Here is a 22,715-nt window from a genome sequence, read left to right as displayed (position 1 = left end):
TATTAATGGGTGTTGAAATACACAGATCTTTATTTTTTTTTTTTGTCTGATTTTTTTTTTTTTTTTTTTTTTTTTTTTTTGCTATTGGCACAAATTATTTATGTTATCAGAAAAAAAGGGCGTTTTTATTTTTGAGGAAGGAAATAAATGTTAGAGACCCCAAAAACATTGCAAAATGCTTTATATTTACATTACAATGCAAAATTTAAAAAATATGGTGATGTACACAAAATATAAATTCTCTATAATGTATATGTTTTAAATTCAACAATTTTAAATGAAAGATAATTACATAGTGTAAGCAATACCCAAAGAACAAAACATTACACATAAATGAACCCCAAAGAACAGATACAGACTGAAAGACACACACATACCTGGATGATTCAGAAGAGTATCGAGTTCTTCTTTGGCCACAACCATTCTTAATCTATCACTACTATCAACGACAAAAATAATAGCTTGACCTTCTCTGTGTAATGCAAAGAAAAAGAAAAATTAAAGCTTTACTTATAAATTTTTCCCTGTTTATTATCCATGGGCATTTCCTAACCTAAGTATTACCTCCTTATGTCCTATGTCCGTTTATCATTAGAAGTTTTGGTACTGTTTCTTGTTAGTTTCCAAGACTGATAAATATATTAACCATTAGTCATATTTCATGTAAAATACCTTTTCATTTGGATAATAAAATAAATTTAATGACTTGCTATTTCATAATTTTAAAAAATTGAGTAATTTTTTCATTAAAATATCAGCATATAAGAAAATGAGTTAAAATACCATAACCCTATTACACAGATGCAATAATTATTAATATTTTGGTATAAAGCCACACTTTGTATATATTACGTATGAATAAATTATATATGTATTTAAAATGGAATCCTGTATTATACCTTGCCTTTGCAATATATATGTAAATTTCCTCGACTTTTTTTTTACAACTATGGTTTTACTACTTTTATACGAAATGCTAAAGCACTACATCAATGTTTGTCAAATTTTTTTTTTTACTATAAACCATAGTAAGAAATATATTTTGCATTAAGATACAGTAGACACATAAGTATATATAGATATATTTTAAGTGAAAGTCTTCTGAAAAAAATACTTACAAATAGCTTTTATTTTATTCTATTTGATTTTTTAAAAAGCTGATAACCAGTGATTGAACTAGTTAAGGATTCACTGATGGATCATACAGGCACTTAAAAAATAACTGATTATTCCTCTGCACTACCTTCGTTGAATGGTTCTAAGGTATTGCATTGCATGGATGTGTCATCAAATATTGTATCAAACATTTGTTGCTGGACTTTTAGGTTATTTTCAATTTTCATCATTATGAAAAACTTTAAGGCAAATATCCTCCTACATACCTTTATTTTTAAAAAGTTCTTGATGCTTTAAGATTTATTCTTAGGAGTAACATTTCTAGGACTACATACATAATTTAAAGTTTCAGAAAAACATTTCCAAACTGTCCTCCAGAAATGCCATATCAATTTACATGACTCAGTACTTTTCTCACTCCTTTGCCAGCACTGGCTACTATCATTCTTATCAATAACTGCCACTCTAATAGCATATTATCTTGATCTAGTTCATTAATTGCCAGTGAGGTTTAATATCTTTTCATATATTTATTGGACATCTGTACTTTTTTTGCAAATCACTTATTCTAGTCATAAATTAAGATTTTAAACTTCAATGTGATTGGGCGGATCACGAGGTCAGGAGATCCAGACCATCCTGGCTAACATGGTGAAACCCCGTCTCTACTAAAAATACAAAAAAAAAAAAAAAAATTAGGCGGGCATGGTGGTGGGTGCCTATACTCCCAGCTACTGGGGAGGCTGAGGCAGAAGAATGGCCTGAACCTGGGAGGTGGAGCTTGCAGTGAGCCGAGATGGTGCCACTGCCCTCCAGCCTGGGCAACAGAGCAAGACTCCGTCTCAAAAAAAAAAAAAAAAAAAATCAAGTGAATATACAAAATAAAACTTTTTATATACCATTTTCTCCTATCATTAAAAAAGGACAATGCTGATTATCAGAGACATACATTACCAGTATATATAGAAACCAGAACAAATCAGAAATATCTATCAAGATTTATAAAAACGTTCAATCACTTTGAGCCAGTGATTTTATTTCTGAAATTCATACTAAGGAATCATGAACTGGGGCTAAGACTTATACAACAAGATTTTGACTGAAGGACTGTTAAAATTTTCAAAAACTGAGAATAGCCTTCATGTCCTAGAGTAGAGAAATGGTTAAAGAAATTTTGGCAAAGCTGTGTGAAAAAATATGAGGCAGCCGTTAGCTGTATTTATTGCATGTTTTTCCTGATTTATGCATACCACAGAATGTTAATTGAAAAAAGCAAGATACAAAATTATACATGATACATAATTTAGATGGTTCCTTTTTCCTTATTTATATAAAGTATATGTTATATATTTCAAAAGGAGAAGAAAGATACCAAAAAGACTGACAATGGTGAATTTATGAACAGTGAGATTTATGGGAAACATGTTTTCAATATTCTTTTCGATATTTTCCAAATTTAAAAAATGTGTATTCCTTATATTTTTGCATACTATTATCTTTTTATGTTGTAAAAACAGTATGTAAAAATTACATAATATTATTATGGCATCATATATGTTAGAAAGTAAATGTCTCTCTTCACCAAAGAGGATGTGAAAAAAAAGAAAAAAGAAAAGAAAATGAAAGAAAGTAAACTTCCCTTATAATCCTACTATTCCAAAAATAAATGCTACTAATGGTTTGGTGCATAATCCACTAAGAACTTTCTTCTTTCTATATATACCAAGTACATATTTACAGTAAAGATAAATACTGATAGTAACATTTTTACATAATTGATATAAAAATGTTATAAATAATGCTAACATACAACCTTCTATGTATATTTTTTGCCTATAAGCCCTGGTCATAGAATACTTTTCTAAAAGTAAAAATGCTTGCTGTAGGTTATAAACATTTTTCATTTTAACGGATATCAATAAATTACCCCGAAAAAGATACTACATTCTCACAGGAGTGGCTCACTTTGACAAGAGCAGACTTTATTAATCTTTGTAACCTTTTTCAGTCTAATAGATCAAGATGTACCTTTTAATAGATCAAGATGTACTTTTTTTTCACAGTTAGAAAAATATGAAAATAAAGTAAATTTACTTTTATTGTTGATTTTTCAATAGTAATCATATTCTCCATTCAATCTACAATGTAACCACTCTATTCTAGAATTCATAATTTCATCCAAAAACAGTATGAAGAAAAAAGGAGTTCAAATCAAATAAAAACAAACTTTACTTTCTTACTATTTTCTCTCTCTATATATTTTTGTAATTAAAATTAAAGTATTTTTTAAGTAGCTAAATACATTTTTAAAAAGAAATCATTTATCAACTAATTGGAGGAGGAATTTAAAAAATCCTGTACTGAAAACTCAGGTTTCCTAAACAAACAAACAAGAAACACATAAAACACATCTCCCTAAGGAATTTAATGCAGAATACCACAAACATGCCACTTTTCCTTTTCCAAACTAACCCTTGTATCTGAAGCACTCTCTTTTCTCTCTCTCTCAGAAGTCTTCTGGATCTGTGATTTAAATAGGCCTTCAATTTATTGAAGGACTCATTGAAAAAAAATTTGAATAAATCTCCTCTGGTTCATATCCCAAATATATACCATATAATGTTTAGTCTCACATTATTAGGAAAGAGTTAATCTAAATCTAAATCTTATCTGGTAAATATCACATACCATTTCAAGGCAGGAGTTCATAATCACAAAAGAGAGTTTAGTTAAGAGATACCGTTTTTAAGTTTCAGACTCTAAAAGTGAATTACATTGCTCTTAAATGGAGTCCTAACAATATTAGAAGCTAATGAATTTATTTTAATACCATATGCAAATCTCCAGAAGGTATAACACATTTCGGTCCTAGTAACTTGACAGCCATTAGTCTGAAGTATAGTCATCCCTTGGTATTGTTGGGGGATCAGTTCCAGGATCCCTTTCAAATATCAAAATCTGCAGATGCTCAAGTCTCTTATATAAAATGGCTTAGTACTTGTATATAACCTATGCAAATTCTTCCATATTCTTTAAGTCACCCTAGATTACTTGTAATACCTAATACAATGCCTACACATGACCTTGTTCATGTGCTTTCAATATAGTAGTTTGTGTATGGCAATTTAAGTTTTCCTTTTTGGAACTTTATGGCATTTTTTCCCCCAAATATTTCTGATCTACAACTGGTTGAATCCAGGAATGCAGAACCCAAGGACATGAAGGGCCAACTGTAAATTAGTGAGCACTTGACTTGCATATGCTGAAAAATAGCTCATTTTAAATTATTCATAGAACAATGGATCAACTGTTAGGCAACACTGTTATTTTAAACTAAATTTAGTCAATAATATTTACTGGGTCTATATGCTGAGCATCATACTAGGTCTTGAGAAAATAATATGAATAATGAATAATCCCTTCCCTTGAGGAGTTCACACTTCCACTAGGGAGGCAGCTATGGTACATAACTTCAAGACATGGTAAGTATGATTAGAGAGATAGAAATGGACAACGTGCCATGTGAACAGGAGGGACAAAAAAACTGGGCAGAACAGTGAAACTTCAGAGGAGATGACTTTTTAGCTGATATTTAAAGCAGGAATATGTTAACCTTAAACTGAAGTGAAGTAGGATAGAATAGGGCATTAAAAACAGAGAGAATAGTACGTGCAAAGGCCCGAAGTCATGAAGGACCTGAAGCATTTGACAAACGATGTTGAGTCTGATTATATATTTTTAAAATTAGGAAATGTTCATAAATTACATGAAAAAAAAGCCAAACAACTTAGTCATATAATTCTTTGGATTTCTAATTATTATTAGTTGCAAAACAAAAACATCTAGTTAGCAACATTCACAGATGTACTTACTTATAATAGTGTTCCCAGAGATTTCTGTATCTTCCTTGACCTGACATGTCAAACACTGTAAATGATAAACTACAAAAAGAAGCAAAGCATGACTACATTATAAACTAACTAAAGCATAACTTTTACTTAAAATTTTAAATTACTTACAATCAAAGAAATTATCCTTCATATGCAATATTCAACATGGGCCAATTTACAAGTAAAAGTTCTATGAAATAAATGTATTAATATAAACATGATTTTGCAATAAATAACATAAAAAACTTCTTTGCTAGTGAAGTTATCAGAGTTTGTCTAAACTCTAAATTCTGAAAAATAAACCAACCATAGTGGTAGAAATACGTTAATACCTATGAGATTCTGAAACAACAAATAACTTTCTCTAAGGGTAGGAAGAATGACCAGGTAGACCAATATTGTTATTTTTCACTAGTAACTTTTTTGTTAAGGGATAAAGTGGATTACCTGGATGATTTGAATTTCTCTATGCTGAATCCTATTGTTGGAAGGATATTTTGAGATTGAGCCTTTAAGAGAAAAGACAAAGTTCAGAAATTTACAATGACCAGAAACGAGTTTTCCTCAAGTTAAAGTATCCACATTTTCAGTTTCTAAAATCTGTCACTAAGGAGATGACAGGATTTAATAAACTTATAATTTTTTCAGTAGGATCACTCTGTGTGAATTCTTTATAGAAGTTCAAGGTTTACTAATTATGGATCTGCATAATGTTTATTCACATTTGTGGCTTGTGGCATGTTACCAAGGACATAAGCGTTTTATATATGGTTTAATAAGTCACCCTGAGTTCACACGTAGGACTTTCTATTTTTTTTTTTTGAAACAGAGTCTCGCTCTGTCGCCCAGGCTGGAGTGCAGTGGTGCAATCTCGGCTCACTGCAAGCTCCACCTCTTGGCTTCACACCATTCTCCTGCCTCAGCCTTCCAAGTAGCTAGGACTACAGACACCCGCCACTACACCTGGCTAATTTTTTGTATTTTTAGTGGAGACAGGGTTTCACTGTATTAGCCAAGATGGTCTCAATCTTCTGACCTTGTGATCCGCCTGCCTCAGCCTCCCAAAGCACTGGGATTATAGGCGTGAGCCGCCGCGCCCGGCACTTTCTAATCTTTCAACACATACTTATTGAGTTTGTGTACGTTCCAGACTGCCCTCATGTGTAGATGGTTCCTGCCTTCATGGAGTTTACAAGCTAGAAGAGGTAAATAGCAATTGAAAAGCTAAGCAACAAATGAACACAATTTTGAGCAGAGATAAGTGCAAAAAACAAATGTTTTGGGGGTGGGAGGCAGCAGAAAGGAGCTGGAAGGTGGCATGGAAGAAAGATGTTCAGGAATGGTCTCTTTGAGGAGGTGACATCTGACCCAGGAGTGAATGACAGGAGGGGAAGAACCATGACAAGTTATTGACAAAGAACATTCCAGTTAGAGAACTATGTCAGTGCAATGATCCTGAGGAAGGAAGGAACTTGCCACTGAGGAAATGCAGAAAGCCTAAATGTCTAAAGTGTGCTGGGTAAGATAAAGAGCGATGTGTTGAGGTAAGAGACGTAAGGGCTTGAAGGCAATGATAAGGAATTCTGTGTGGAGAAGAGAGTGAAAGGGGGTTAGAGTAGAGTAGCAGACATGTTGACAAGTCCCACTGACGATTAAAATGTAGTATACTAACAATCTAACTTGTTAAATGTCTCCTAGCACTTTCACCAGAAAAACTATTCCTCTGTTTGAATAAAAATATATCCACTTGCTGATCCAGATGCCTAGAAGTTATTATCGACTCCTCCGTTTTTTTACATTCTCTATGTAATCACGCTCTACGCTTTTTGGTTCTATTTCACTAACTTAGTTCAGACCCTTATCATTTCTTGCTTTGAATTACTGTACCAGCCTCCTAATTGCTCCTACTTGGCTCTGCTACCTTGAACATGTTACTTATTTTTTCTAAGCCTAGTTTTCTCAAATGTGAAATATGTTATTACTATCCTTAACTCATAAACTTATCATGATAACTACATAGGTTAATGGATGTAAAATACTCAACACAGTAAATGCTCAACAAATGTCTGCTATTATTATAATTATATGCTCACTGATTTCAGTCTCATCCCCAGTTCTTCCCATATTGTCATTATAACTTTAAAAAAATTTCCCTTCAGTTCATCTTGTTGCTTTTATTAAAAAAACAATACAGGGAAAAATTTTGCCTCACACTGTTACATTCACTCTGGTAGTCTACTTCTGGGAAATTTAAATTCAAGGAAAGACAGAAGCTCAAAATTCACTGGAGCTTGGTCACCTTATAGCATGGTAATGCGCTAGAAGAAAGGCCCTCCAGAGCTGCCCTTGTTTTGCCTTTCTGAAGTTTGTTTACTTAGCTTTTTCCTTTTCCTTCTATCCATTCCAAGACCTGATCTAGTATTTTTCCAAAAATATATTTTTGTTTATGTAAGACAAAATTCATTTCCTGCTACTAAGATTCCTGCCTCATACCCTGGGGTTCCTTCATTTCAGAACAACCTTTGCAATAAGAAGTTTCCTAAGTTTTAATGTTCCCCCAACTTCATTATTTTGATTTTAAGGACTTTAAATGTGCCAATCATGTGACAAAATCATCAGCTACTACTATGAGGAAAAAGATAACAATAACAAAATAGGAAGCTAAAGTTTAAAGAAGTCTCAACAGGGTTATTAAAATGTAAAATGTTATTAAAATAGTAACCCTGTCTTCAATGAACTGTAATTAGAACATTTCCCTAGCCTCCCCATGATCACCTAATTTCTTCACAAACTCTTTTTATTTCCAGAGAAACTTGCTATTTTACTTGTAGGAATAAAATTAATAAATTTTCTTTTCTTTCCATCATTTCAAAAGTTCTAGTAGAAAGCAATCAGGAAAAAAAAGAAACTTCACAAGTTAATCAGGATAGAACAAGATATGTGAGCAATTGCTTCTAGACTGAAGTGGAACTCATTTTCCTCCAATGTATTCTAAGAGATAGTTTACAGTATCAGTCTCCCTCTGCTCTATCCAAGAACAAATACATTTGGTCATTCTGAAAATTGGACAGGGAATGGCACAAAGTAAACGAAGACTATAGGAATTACAGTCTGCCCTCTGTATCTATAGCTTCTAAATTCACAGGTTTAGCCAACATGAATTGAATATAATTTTAAAAAGATAATAATACTATTTAACAATAAAAACAATACGAATGTATAAATACAATAAACACTATTTGCATAGTATTTGCATTGTATTGAAGTATTATTAGTAAACTAGAGATGATTCAAGGTATATGGGAGGATGTGCATAAGTTATATGCAAATACTATACCATTTAATATAGGTAGGAGGGTGGAAGGGGGTGGGTGGGAATGCGTGTCCTGGAACAAATCTCCTGTGGTTATTGTATTGCCTGAGTGGAACAAAACATTCTAGACAGGTCAAGGATACACCAAAATAACCAGGAAGAGAATAAGATTTCTGAGAGAGATCCCGTTTGGTTAGTTTAAGTCTGATAAAAATGATATTCTTGGTGGTATCAATCATAATCCCCTGGCCAAAAATAAATATTAAAAAATCATTCAACAATCCACTCATCCAAAGTGCCAAGCATTATTCTAGGTATCTGAGATTCAGTGCTGAACAAGAGAAAAACCTATGCTCTTTTATAATGAGAGAAATTTAATAAGCAAGTTATCAAATGAATATGCAAGTTATCAACTGAGCAATTTTAGATTGTTTTAAATATTAAGAATAGGGTGGCCAGGCATGGAGGCTCACACCTGTAATCCCAGCACTTTGGGAGGGCAAGGCGGGTGGATCACCTCAGGTTAGGAGTTCAAGACCAGCCTGGTCAACATGGCGAAACCTCATCTCTACTAAAAATACAAAAAAAGTAGTGGGGTGTGGTGGCACACACCTATAATCCCAGCTACTTGGGAGACTGAGGCAGGAGAATCACTTGAGCCCAGGAAATGGAGGTTGCAATGAGCCAAGATTGTGCCACTGCACTCCAATCCGGGCGACAGTGCGAGACCCTGTCTCAAAGAGAAAAAAAAAAAAAGAATAAGAATAAGAATAAGGGTAACATCACCAAAATTAAGTAGAAGCAAGAAGCAATTAGGCTTCAATATCTCCCACAGAAAACCAAAAACAAATATCCAGTACTAAGATTAGCACAAGTAATATCCCTTAAGAAAGGAAGAAAGGAAAATAGGAGCTACAAAACAACCAGAGAAAAATTAACTAAATGGCAATACTAAGTCCTTACCTATCAGTAATAGTATTAAATGTAAATGAACTACATTCTTCAATTAGAAGACATAGAGTGGCTGAATGGATTTAAGAAATTAGACCCAACTATGTGCTTTCCACAAAAAGCTCATTTCATCTATAAAGATACACACAGGCTGAAAAATGAAATGAACAAAGACATTCCATGTAAATGAAAACCAAAAAAGAGCAGGAGTAGCTATACTCATATCAGATAAAACAGATTACAAGTCTAAACTATAAAAAGAGACAAAGTAAAATACTATATGAGGGTAAAGGAGTAAATTCGGAATGAGAATATAACAATTGTAAATATATGTGCCTCCAACATGGGAACACCGTAATATATTAAGCAAACATTAATAGAGCTAAAGGGTGAGAAAGATTGCAATACAATAACAGGAGAGGACTTCAACATCCCATTCTCAGTAATAGATCATTCAGACAGAAAAATCAACAATAAAAGAAATCCAAGTTAAACTGAACTTGAGACCAAATGGACTTAATAAACGTTTATAGAACATTCCATCCAACAGCTGCAGAATATACATTATCCTCATCATCGAATGGAACATTCTCCAAAACAGATCATATGTTAGGCAACAAAACAAATCTGAACAAATTTTAAAAGGTAGAGATCATATCAAGTATCTTTTCTAACCACAATGGAATAAAACTAGAAATCAGTAACGAGAGGAACTTTGGAAACTACAAAAACACACGGAAATTAACATGCTTCCTAATATTCAATGGGTGAATGAAGAAATTAAGAAGGAAATTCAAAAGTTCTTTGTGATGGTTAATGCTAAGTGTCAACTTGATTGGATTGAAGGATGCAAAGTATTGATCCTGGGTGTGTCTGTGAAGGTGCTGCTAAAGGAGATTAACATTTGAGTCAGTGTGTTGGGAAAGGCAGACCCACCCTTAATCTGGGTGGGAACAATCTAATCAGCTGCCAGTGTGGCCAGAATATACAAAGCAGGCAAAAAAACCTGAAAAGGCTAGGCTGGCTTAGCCTCTCAGCCTACATCTTTCTACCATGCTGGATGCTTCTTGCCCCTAAACATCAGACTCCAGGTTCTTCAGTTTTGGGACTCGGACTGGCTTCCTGGCTCCTTAGCTTGCAGATGGTATATTGTGGGACTTTGTGATCATGTGAGTTAATACTACTTAATAAACTCTCCTTTATATGTATATCTATCTATCCTATTAGTTCTGTCCCTCTAGAGAATCCTGACTAATACAGATTTTGGTACCAGGAGTGGTTCTAGAAGAACAGATTAAGGATGGAGTTCTTTCACTGGTTTGGGGGTTTCTGGAGTTGGCTGCTTAATATGATTAGACCTCAAAATGCTAAGGATTCTACTTTTAATAGTATGGAGAACACTGTTAGTCCTTGGCATGAACTGTTTAGAGAGTTATGCAAAATAAATGCCTTTGACACTCCTGATTCACTGCTCGTGAGAGGCATGGAGTTTAGTGACTCTATACATAATACCTTTGACCATATGTGGAGAACCAAGGAACATAATGAAGTTGGTTGGTTACTCTTAAGGTCACTGCACAAAGTAATGAAAGAAAATTATGAACCCAGGGATTGTAACTCCTGGCTTCAGAAGTAGATACTGAGCCTCAAATCTGTTAAGATTGCCCTGAGTGGGAGTCTTATCTCCTGTAGAGAAAGAGCTGAAATTGTGGAAAAACAGGCACAAGTTCTCATATCAGTTGCTGACCTGCAATGAAAGGTGCATGCTCAGCCTCGCCAGGAGCCTACTGTTAAAGTGAGGGCATTGATTGGAAAAGAATGGGACCCTGCAATTTGGAATGGGGACCTGTGGGAGGACCCTGATGAAGCTGGGGACACTGAGCTTATAAACTCTGATGAACCTTTTTTGCCAGAACAAGCAGCTTTGCCATTCCCAGTAGTGGCAACATCCCCTCCCCTACCCCTGCTGCCATCAGCCTTTCCACCTTTGTCTGAGGAGATAAATCCTGCACTGCCTGGGCAACAGTGATGACATCCCCTGAGGCAGTTGCCAGGCAAGATAATGTTGATTCTCCTCAAGAGCCACTCTCAATACTCCTACCTGCTTCTAGAACTATAACTAAAGTCTTGGGGGGGCCCCTAGAGGTGAGGTTGAGAGTGTGATCCACAAGGTGGTGCACTACATTCAAAAGGAACTGCTTGAGTTTTCTAATTTATATAAACAGTAATCTGGAGAACAGGCATGGATGGGTATTAAGAGTGTGGGATAATGGTGGAAGACACAGAGTTGGATCAGGCTGAATTTATTGATTTGGGCCTACTAAGTAGGGATTCTGCATTTAATGTTGCAGCTCTGGGAGTTAAAAAAGGTTCTAATAGTATTTGCTTGGTCAGCTGAAATGTGGATTAAAAGGTGGCCCACTGTGAGCAAGCTGGAAACGCCTGATCTCCCTTGGTTTAATTTAGAGGAAGAGACCCAAAGGCTTAGGAAGATTGGGCTGGTGGAATGGATTAGTCACTTTAGACCTACTTATCCCAGCTTGGGGCCGGGGGTGGGGTGGGTCTAGAAGATACACCCTTAACCAGTGCTTTGTGAAATAGATTTGTGAGGGCAGCACCTGCATCTTTGAAGAGCCCTGTTAATGGCTCTTCTCTGTATGTCAGATCTAACAGTGGAAGTGGCACCACTTACCATTACCCCTAGTGATCCACTAGCAAAATTTTTGCTTTCTGTTCCCACGACATTACGTACAGCTGGCCTAGAGGTCTTAGTTCCAGAGGGGGAATGCTACCACAGGGGGATACAACAATGATTCCATTCAATTGGAAGTTAAGATTGCCACCTGGACACTTTGGGCTCCTCCTACCTTTAAGTCAACAAGCTAAGAAGGGAGTTACAGTGTTGGCTGGGGTGATTGTCTGGGACTATCAAGATGAAATCGGACTATCACTGCACAACGGAGGTAAGGAAGAGTATGCATGGAATACAGGAGATCCATTAGGGCATCTCTTCGTATTACCATGCCCTGTGATTAAGGTCAATGGGAAACTAAAAGAGCCCAATCCGGCAGGACTACATATAGACCAGACCCTTCAGGAATGAAGGTTTGGGTCATTCCACCAGGAAAAAAACAAAAACAGAAAACAAACAAACAAACAGGACCTGCTGAGGTGCTTGCTGAAGGCAAAGAGAATACAGAATAGGTAGTAGAAAAAGGTAGTCATCAATACCAGCTATGACCATGTGAACAGTTACAGAAACAAAGACTGTAACTGCCATGAGCATTTCCTCCTTTTGTTAAAAACATGTTTGTGTATGTATAAACTTGTACTATGAAAATATATTCATTTTATTTTCTTTTTCCTTTATCATGTGACATAAGATTTACTAACTTCATTTCAGCATTTAAATTCTGTTGACTTTATGTAATAGCATTTGGGTTGGGGACTGGTGTATTTCTGGTTGTAAGAAGGATAGTTGTATTATGTTAGGCGTAATTATGACCTTATTATTGTCCTTATTTGAACATTATGTATGACCTCAGGAGACGTGTATTGACAAGGGGTGGACTTGTGATGGTTAATACTGTCAACTTGATTGGATTGAATGCTGCAAAGTACTGATCCTGGGTGTGCCAAAGGAGATTAACATTTGAGTCAGTGGGCTGGGAAAGGCAGACCCACTCTTAATCTGGATGGGTACCATCTAATCAGCTGCCAGTGTGGCCAGAATATATAAAGCAGGCAGAAAAATGTGAAAAGGCTAAACTGGCTCAGCCTCCCAGCCTACATCTTTCTCCCATGCTGGATGCTTCCTGTCCTTGAACATCAGACTCCAAGTTCTTCAGTTTTGAGACTCAGACTGGCTTCCTTGCTCCTCAGCCTGCAGACAGACTATTGTGGAGCCTTGTGATTGTGTGAGCTAATACTTCTTAAGAAACTCCCCTTTATAAATATCTATCCTATTAGTTCTGTTCCTCTAGAGAACCCTGACTAATACCTTCTTAAATGAAAAGGGAAATACAACATACCAAAATCTATGGATACTGCAAAACCAGCACTAAGCAAGAAGTTTATAGCAATAAACACACATATCAAAAAAGTAGCGGCCGAGAACGGTGGCTCACACCTGTAATCCCAGAACTTTGGGAGGCCAAGGTGGGCAGACCACCTGAGGTCGGGAGTTCGAGACCAGCCTGACCAGCATGGAGAAACCCTATCTCAACTAAAAATACAAAATTAGCAGGGTGTGGTGGTGCATGCCTGTGAGCCCAGCTACTTGGGAGGCTGAGGCAGGAGAATCACTTGAACCTGGGAGACAGGTTGTGGTGAGCCGAGATTGCGCCATTGCACTCCAGCCTGGGAGACAAGAGCGAAACTCCATCTCAAAAAAAAAAGTAGCAAGACTTCAAATAACCCAGTGATGCACCTCGAGCAACCAGAAAAGGAAGAACAAATCTAATCCGAAATTAGTAGAAGGAAATAAATAAAGATCATAACAAAAATAAATGAAAGTGAGACTAAAAACATACAAAAGATCAAAGAATAAAAAAGTTGGCTTTCTGAAAATATAAAATTGAGAAGACATTAGCTAAACTAGGAAAAAAATGAAAGAAGATCCAAATAAACGAAATTAGAACTTAAGAATGAGAAATAACAACTGATACCACAGAAATACAAGGGATTATTAGAAATTATTATGAAAAACTATATGCCAACAAATTGGACAACATAGAAGTGGATAAATTCCTGGACACATTCAACCTACTGAGATTGCACCATGGAAAAATAAAATACCTGAACAGGCCAATAATGAGTAAGGAGATCAAAGCACTAATACAAAGTCTCCCATTAAAGAAAATATCAGGACCTGATGGCTTCACTATGGAATTCTACCAAACATTTAAACAACAAATACTAATTCAACTCAAATGATCCCAAAAAGTAAAGAGAAGGAAACACTTCCAAACTCATTTTACAAAGCTGGCATTAATCTGACACCGAAACTAGTCAGGAACACAATGATAAAGAAAACTACAGGCCAATATCCCTGATGAACACAGATGCAAAAATCTTCAAACAGTTGCTTCAGTAGCAAACTGAATCTAACAACCTACTAAAAAGTTCATTCACCATGATCAAGTAGGATTCGTCCAAGGGATGCAAGGATGGTTCAACATACACAAATCAATATACGAGCCCATAACATTAATAGTATCATGGACAAAACCACATGATCATTTAAATAGATGTTGAAAAATCTTTTGATAAAATTCAACATCTCTTTATGACAAAAACTCTCAACAAATTGGATTAGAAGAACCATACCTCAAAACAATAAAGGCCAAATAAATGACAAAACCATGGCTAATTACTAATGTTATACTGGTGGAGCTAATATACCGAATGGAGAAAAACTAAAAGTCTTTCCTCTACACCTGGAACAAGACAAGGATGTTCATTTTCACCACTTTTACTCAAAAACAATACTAGAAGTTCCAGCCAGAGCAATTAGGCAAGAAAAATGACGGTCATCAGTACTGGAAAGAAAGAACTCAAATTATCCTTGTTTACAGATGACATGTTCTTATATTTAGAAAAACCTGAAGACTCTACCAAAAATACTGTTAGAACTGATAAAGAGATTCAGTTAAGTTTCAGCATACAAAAGTCCACATATAAAAATCAGTAGCATTTATATACCCCAAGAACAAACAATTTGAAAATGAAATCAAGAAAGTAATCCCATATATAATAGCTACAAAAATATAAAATACTTAAGAATAAATCCAACCAAAGATCTCTACAATTAAAAATATAAAATACTGATAAAAGAAATTGAAGAAGACATAAAAACATGAAAAGCTATTCTATTTATGCTCATGGATTGAAATAATTATCACTGTTAAAATATCTATACTACCTGAAGAGATTAATAGAGCAAATGCAATCCCTATGAAAATACCAATAACATTCACAGAAATATAAAAAGAATCCTAGAATTTATATGAAACCATAAAAGACCCCAAATAGCCAAAATAATCCTGAGCAAAAAGTACAAAGCTGGAGGTACCACACTATCTTGACTTCAAACTATACTACAAAGCCATGATAACCAAAACAGAATAGTTCTGGCATAAACACACACACATAGACCAACAGAACAGAACAGAGAAGCCAGAAATAAATCAATGTATTTACAGCCAACTCATTTTCCCAAAAGACATACAAGAACATACTTTGGGAAAAGGATAGATAGTCTTATGATGCTGGAACACTGGATAACCACATGTAGAAGACTGAATCTAGACCCTTATTTCCCACCATATACACAGGTCAAATCAAAATGGATTAAAGACTTAAATCTAAGACCCAAAACTATCAAAGTACTAGGAGAAAACATAGGGAAAATGCTTCAGGACACTGATCTGGGCAGTAAGACCTCAGAAACACAAGTAACAAAAGCAAAAATAGACAAATGGTACTAGATCAAGCTACAAAGCTTCTACATAGCAAAGGAAATAATCAACAAAGTGAAGAGATAATCTACAGAATTACAGAAAATATTTACAAAATGTCCACTCAACAAAGGATTAATAATCAGAATATAGAAGGAACTCAATTCAGTAGCAAAAAAAAAAAATCTGACTTAAAAAATGGGTAAAAGATCTGAATAGACATATCTCAAAAGAATATAGGCAAATGGCCAACAGACATAAGAAAAAATGCTCATCATCATTAATCATCAGAAAAACATACATCAAACTACAATGAGATATAATTTCACCCCAGTTAAAATGGCCTTTACCAAAAAAGGCAAAAAATAATGAATGCTAGTGAAGATGTGGAAAAGGGGGAACTCTCATAGATTGTTGGTGGGAATGCAAATTAGTACAGCCACTATGGAAAACAGTATAGTGTTTCCTCATGAAACTAAAAATAGAACTCCTATATGATCCAGCAATCCCACTGCTGGGAATACATCCAAAAAAAGGGAAATCAATGTATCAAAGAGATACCTGCACTCCCAGGTTTATAGCACCACCTTTCACAATAGCCAAGATATGGAATAAATTTTTGTCCATCAATGGATGTATGGATAATGAAAATTTGGTACATATACACAATGGAATATTATTCAGCCATAAAAAAGACAGAAATCCTGTCATTTGCAGCAATAATATGGACAGAACTGAAGGTCATTAAGTTAAGTGAAATGAGCCAGGTGCAGAAAGACAAGTATCACATGTTCTCACTTGTTTGTGGGATCTAAAAAAGTAGATCTCATAGAGACATAGAGTAGGTGATTACCAGAGGCTGGGAAGGGTAGTGGGGAGAGAGGGGTGGAGAGAGGTTCGTTAACAGGTATAAAAATACAGTTAGATAAAGGAATAAGACTTAGTGTTTGATAATTCAGTAGGGTGACTATAGTTAACGATAATTTACTGTATATTTTGAAATAACCAGAAAAGAAGAATTAGAATGTTCTGAACATATAAAAAAGATAAATGTTTGAGATGGATATCCCAATGACTCTGATTTGTATGCATGTATTAAACTATCACATGTAACCCCTAAATTTGTACAACTATTATGTATCAATAAAAAAATGACATAAAAACTGGATGATGTGCCAATGCGAGCACGCATACTGGGGAATGGAATAAAGATTGAAATTTTTGAAAAAGGTATACAGATTCTATCTCTAAAAACATGACAGCTAAGACTAGATTCTTGAAAAAAAGCTATCAGGTTAAAATGTCCTTCCTCTCTCCCTATTTAGTTTAGAAATGCCAGCAACCTCAGTACATTAATAATAAATAAACATAAAGAGAGCTTAATAGGAAAAACTAGTTTGTGTCCAGGAAAGAACTACTTATCTAGAAACTGATTTTATCCACAAAAGTGAGACAATGTTACTATAAAACGAGATGGGCATGATTTTTTGCAAGGCATTTCCTATTAGAGCATTGTATATTTCTATACTTATTTTATTTAATTCCTTAAAAATAATGTTCTAGTAGTGGATGCAAGCTTACAAGAGACTCTTCTCGAGCTTGGTGTGGGAAGGGAGCAAGTGTTGTATCTGTATCTGTAACTGAGTGACAGAGGTTTGAAACCCTTCAAGAAGTCCCATTTCAAGTGGCTCCTTGGCTGTTACCATTACCATTAAAAAAAAAAAAGAAAAGAAATCCAATCACTTCTCCCTGGATCTGGATGTCAGTTTTTCTGATAAGGCAGGAGAGTTGCCTAAACATAAAGGCTCAAGAATTGGTGCCAGAAATTAGAAAAGCACTATTAGATAGGCTTTCTTTATATGCACCAGACTTTAACTTATACATCACATGTTAAATGTATTAGCTTTATATATTTTTCACTTATTACAATATGTTCATACACTTGTAGGTTAAAATCATCTTGCTTACTATTACTAATATGCATACTATACTTTTGAGAATTGTCTAATTGTCCATAGAACCTTTAAAAATGTTTCACCTTTCTCTTCATTTTGCTCCTCCTGTAAGGAGGAAACTAAAAGGAAGGCAATGATATCAAAAAGAAAACTCAGTAAATTTGTGAAGATCTTTTGAAAGAAAAGACAAGTGAAAATAATATTCCAGTTTAGTAATTAAGATTTACTGTATAAAATACACTGCAAATTACGGCTCAGGACACTTAAAGGCACTGAAAGTTTAACAGAATATCTTAATGTGATTATATGCGGTTTCAATGTCATATAACATAATTCTGCACATTAATATTCTTTAGTGACAGAAAATATATGAAGAATCTAACAAAGATACTTACATTTGAAGGTTTCAGTTTGTTAATGATAGTTGTTTTGCCACTATTGTCTAGCCCAAGGCACAAAACGTGAACCTCTTTCTTCTTCAGGCCAAGCAAGACTGAAAGTCTGTCTAGCAATCCCATAACGTAATTCAAATATTTACAAACCACCTGCAATTAAGAGGAAATAAAATATTACCCAAAGGCACCTTAAGTTATGGAAAATATTGGTACATGTATTTTAAAAAGGTATTTTAAAAAGGTAATGTAATTTAATGTATTTTAAAAAGGTAATAATATTTTAAAAAGGTAATGTAATTTAATGTATTTTAAAAAGGTAATAATATTTTAAAAAGGTAATGTAATTTAATGTATTTTAAAAAGGTAATAATTTAAATACACATAATAATAGTGTGAAAACTATGTCAATGTAGCTTCACACTTAGTAAACAGAGTGTAAGCTGATTACCAGAAAGGAGCCTTAACTGATACGCAGATTTGCAGCTTATAACAGGTGGCAACACAGAAGAATGCCTTGGAAATAACAACATTTCTCTCTGTAATTTATAATATTTAAGAATCAAACATGGTCAGCCTCAGTATCATTTGGAGTCTGCGCATTGTGATACTTGAAAATGTGGAAAAATTAGGCTGTAGCCTTTCCAGAAAATCTGAAACAGTGAATGGGCAATGGGGCTTATGTATTCTGATGCTGAAACTCAGAAAGTAGAAGGTAGATCTGAAAAGCAGAAAGATTTTGAGATTTTGGTTATATCATTTAAGCCACTGTTAAATCTTTATCGGAAACCAGCCCCATTGTTATATTTTGTAATAATATGAAGTTATAATAAATTCAGTTTTTTTTTTTTTGCTTGCTTGGTTATTTCCAGTTTAAGTAGGGTTTTCTGTCAGTAGAAGCAAAGAATCTTGAAATACTTATCTTTATTTCCCCTTATCCTATACATACGTCTTTGTAAGTCACCATAAATCCCTTTGTGAAGGTTATGCATAAATACACAAACATTCAATTTATTGAACTTTACTAAATATCTGTTTTTTTAACTGTTACTTATCAGAAACATCCTACTAAGTGCTATTTTAAAAGAACTTTATCATATTAGTATAGAATAAGAATTTTAATTTCATCATATATTTAATTGTAGATTTTAATTTAGTTTTTTAAAAATCTTAAAAATGTCTTTGTTAAGGTGTCCCTAAAGTTTTCATTTCGTTTGTTCAATTGTATTGATTCTTCGAAAAAAAAAAAATCTTTCCAATGCAAACTGAAAAAAACAAAACAAAACAAAACAAAAACTATCAGCAATCCAAAAATAGAAGTATTTGGAAGTCAAATAAAACTGCTATGTACATAAAACTTGCTATGTGGTAACTTTATGGCTGTTTATATTCATCTAAGGTACTGTTAAATTTACACTTCAGGTCTCCAAACTAAACTTTTCAAAGGAGCTCACTTTGGGTCCACTGCTCCCCAAACCATTACTCTGTGGTAGGAGGACAGGGAGATCCCTTTTTCCAGCCCCCTACTGTTGCAGGGACTGCTACAATACATCTCTGCACCAAATATTTCCCATTACTCAACAACAGTCACTTTCACAGTTCTCTAATGTTTTTATTCTCATTAAATTGACTTATTCTCATCTCCATCTAAGGCTGCATAAGCAACCTATCATATTACAGTTTCTTCAATACTTTTTATTCCATACAATTTCAGGCAAGGGCATACCTTGAAGGATGTGAGGCTGCAGCAACTTTATCAATAAGAGGCTTCCAAGACAACTGTATCTAAAAGGAGGTTGCATAGTCAACATTTTGCTTAGGCCTTTTGGGACATGATTATGGGTAGAAATTTCAAAACTGAATTTCAGTGATGTGCAGAGAAGAGATGGTACAACGCCATGCCAAAAGGTGAGGCCTATAACAGAACCACGTTTGTCTTTCCCCAAGGATGAGTTTGACCTTAGGTACTTCCATTTGTGCCACTTCAATCGACTTTTCTCCTTGTATTAGAGATTCAAATCTTATTCAGCCCATTTCTTTAAATTACAGCTTAAGGACCAGCATTTGTAGACTCTATTTTAAATTAACCTTCTGATGTCATGAAGCAATTAACACATACCATTTGATTTCAAAATTTGCTACTACTCACTTTATTTACTGCGTAAACATATTGGTATAAATACTTATATCTTGTTCTCCATTTCATACAATTTAGAACTTATTTTTTTAAAAACGACCACTTCTAACATTTTCCCCCCTCTAAGCATCTACTATAAAGCACTGAATGTTTAAAGCCTGATGCTTGAATATTCGTTTTTCACAGTACCTTGTATTGTGACTTTCCATCACTTTTCCATGGATTATCACTTGATACTTGTTACTGAAATATTTTGGGGCACACAATTTAGAAGAGGAGGCAGTTTTTCTAAATGAGGTAATCACATTTATTGAAATTGCTTTATAAACAACTATCATAGAGCCTTTAAACTTCTACGTTTCAAGTAGTTACAATTTTCCTTCCATAAGTTGACTTTCTGCATGCATAAATTAATAAAAGATAATTCAAGCTACTCAACGTTTATTTATCATGTCTTAAGTGTGCAGTGACAGATACAATTGTTTTCTGCAGCTTCCTACTCTGATAGCCATGATTCTCAACCCTGGCTGCACTCTGAAATCAATTGCTGAATCCAAATTTTTGAAATGAGATCAGGGCATCTGTAGTTTTTAAAAGCTACCCAGTGTTTCTGGTGTGAAGTTACTATCGAGAACTACTGGCTTTCAGAATAAAGCTCAAACTTCCAAGCATAGCTTTTAAGGTTGTTCACAATCTGGCTCCAATCTTCCTTTCTTGTTTCTTATCTTACTGTAACCCTCTCTTTGCACACCAGCCAAATTCTCTTGGTTATTGTCTGACAGACTGTTTCCTAAAGGATTACATATTGCCAGAGAAGTCCAGAGGAATTAGAATGTTATCCACAGTTAACAGCTTAGAGGGTAAGCTGCAGAAACACAGTGGTAGCCCAGAGAAAACACCACGAATGATACTTAGTAAACTCTGTAAAGTGTTGATTGAAATGTTGCCTATTTTTATGACCCAAAATAAACATTCTTATTCGGCTTTCAGTTTTTGATGATGGAATTTAAATTACACTTACACACATACACACACACACACATATACACCCCAAATACAGGGGTCTAAGTTGGGCGCTGTTCAAACCCATTAACCAAACAAACATTCGTCCAAACCAGTTTAGTAAGTTTTCTATGGCCTCTCTTACTCACCTTCTTTTCTACTTCTCATACATTAGCAACAACTACGCGCGTGGTGTGAAAAACATAGGAAAGGCCAAAGAGGAATTCTAAAACTGACGGGGGCAGAGGGTGGCGCTGGCTTTAAACCAGGGTTGAGGAGATTACCTGGTTTTTGAGGTTAGTCCGGAAGGCGTAGGAGCTGGTAACAGGAATGGACCCACTCGTATCGGTCTCTGGGATGGAAATCTGGTGCGAGGGTCCCTCAGCCTTCTTCTCTACGCCTACATGGGAAGGATGCCTGGTAATGAGCAAAGCCGTCTCTACAAGTTGGGAAAACCGGTAGCCTCTGCAGCAGCCTGTGCATCAGTAGCTGAGCAGGCGCCTTGGCAGGCACCGTTCCCTTGGCAACAGGAGCTTCTTCCGGCTGAAGCCACGCCTCCCCGGGGGTCTTGGCGATTCGGCCGTTGTGCTGTAGCTTCTGGGATTGAAGAGCTCCGGGAAACAGCCAGAGGCGCGCCGAGGAACTATACATTGAAGAAAAATGTGTGCACAGGTGGCAGGGTGAGCTGCCTATTTCCTGCGAGGAGCCGTGCAGTTCCCGGCGTAGCATGATGGGAGTTGTAGGCGCGCGCACAGCTTTCTGGGAAGCGTTTGGCGTGTGCTGCGTGTGCGTCGCTCGACCCTGGTCTTCCTGGGCATCCAAGGGACTGGCGCTCGGTGTGGCGCGGAGAGCGTCGTTACCAGGCACCAGCGTAGCGTGGTGGCAACGACTGCGAGATGCTACTGTCCCCCGTGGGGCAAGATGTGCGCCGGAGTTCCGCCGCTGCCCATCGCACCGACTCTCCTCTGGCTCTGATAGGCCTGCCACCCTGAGTCCCTGTAGAGGTAAAACTGTTAATGCAGGAAGGTAGAGGGGAGAACTGATGTAAAAAGTCAAAAGGCGTTGTTCGGCTAAGAAAGTATGCCTGTACCCCTGCTTCTTAGTTGTCTGGTCTCCCGAAGAGATTTCTACCAGGCATAATCTCCTGTGAGTAGATTACAGTCTCCAGAATCAAATCGGCAGGTGGTTAGGAAAGGTATTAATAGTCAATACTTAAAGTTGGCCACCTTCTTAAATTGCACTTGAATTTTATAGTCATAGTCACAAATAGTCTTCAAATAGAAAATATTTAGGCATACCCTTCCCCACATCTTTTATTACTGCGTTTTCCAACGGACACATTACAGGTGCAATCATTTTAAAGATCTAGCCTTTCAATCTGCCCAGCCCCACTAACCTCACCCCCAGTGAATGGCCTCATTCTTCAAATAGGGGTTTCTCTCTCTTCCTTTTTTTTGTTTGTTTGCCATGGGTGTAGGATTTCTGACCCCTCCCACCCCCA

The 22,715-nt window shown here is 35.7% G+C and overlaps 1 protein-coding gene across 7 annotated transcripts in view; it reads right to left on the bottom strand.

Moving 5' to 3' along the window:
• Window positions 1–21,962, bottom strand: part of ARL6 (ADP-ribosylation factor-like 6) — a 38,372-nt gene extending 16,410 nt beyond the window's left edge. For 4 of the 7 annotated variants that reach the window (XM_011986760.1, XM_011986768.1, XM_011986751.1 and 1 more), the window contains exons 1-5: window positions 21,499–21,962; window positions 18,079–18,228; window positions 5,454–5,515; window positions 4,989–5,057; window positions 378–472 (exon numbers count right to left, since the gene is read on the bottom strand). In XM_011986760.1, coding sequence (XP_011842150.1) covers window positions 378–472; window positions 4,989–5,057; window positions 5,454–5,515; window positions 18,079–18,201 — 349 coding nt within the window. In that variant the 5' untranslated portion in view covers window positions 18,202–18,228; window positions 21,499–21,962. Of the gene's footprint in view, window positions 1–377; window positions 473–4,988; window positions 5,058–5,453; window positions 5,516–18,078; window positions 18,229–19,801; window positions 19,861–20,401; window positions 20,501–21,498 lie in introns of all 7 variants that reach the window. The other 3 variants (XR_001006748.1, XM_011986776.1, XM_011986785.1) reach the window with 2 other exon arrangements.
• Window positions 21,963–22,715: the final 753 nt, after the last annotated feature.

This window comes from Mandrillus leucophaeus, unplaced genomic scaffold (assembly GCF_000951045.1).
Source record: "Mandrillus leucophaeus isolate KB7577 unplaced genomic scaffold, Mleu.le_1.0 Scaffold1080, whole genome shotgun sequence".
Classification (NCBI taxonomy): domain Eukaryota; kingdom Metazoa; phylum Chordata; class Mammalia; order Primates; family Cercopithecidae; genus Mandrillus; species Mandrillus leucophaeus.
Note: the sequence above shows the minus strand (reverse complement) of the source record. Positions and strands in the feature narration are given on the sequence as shown.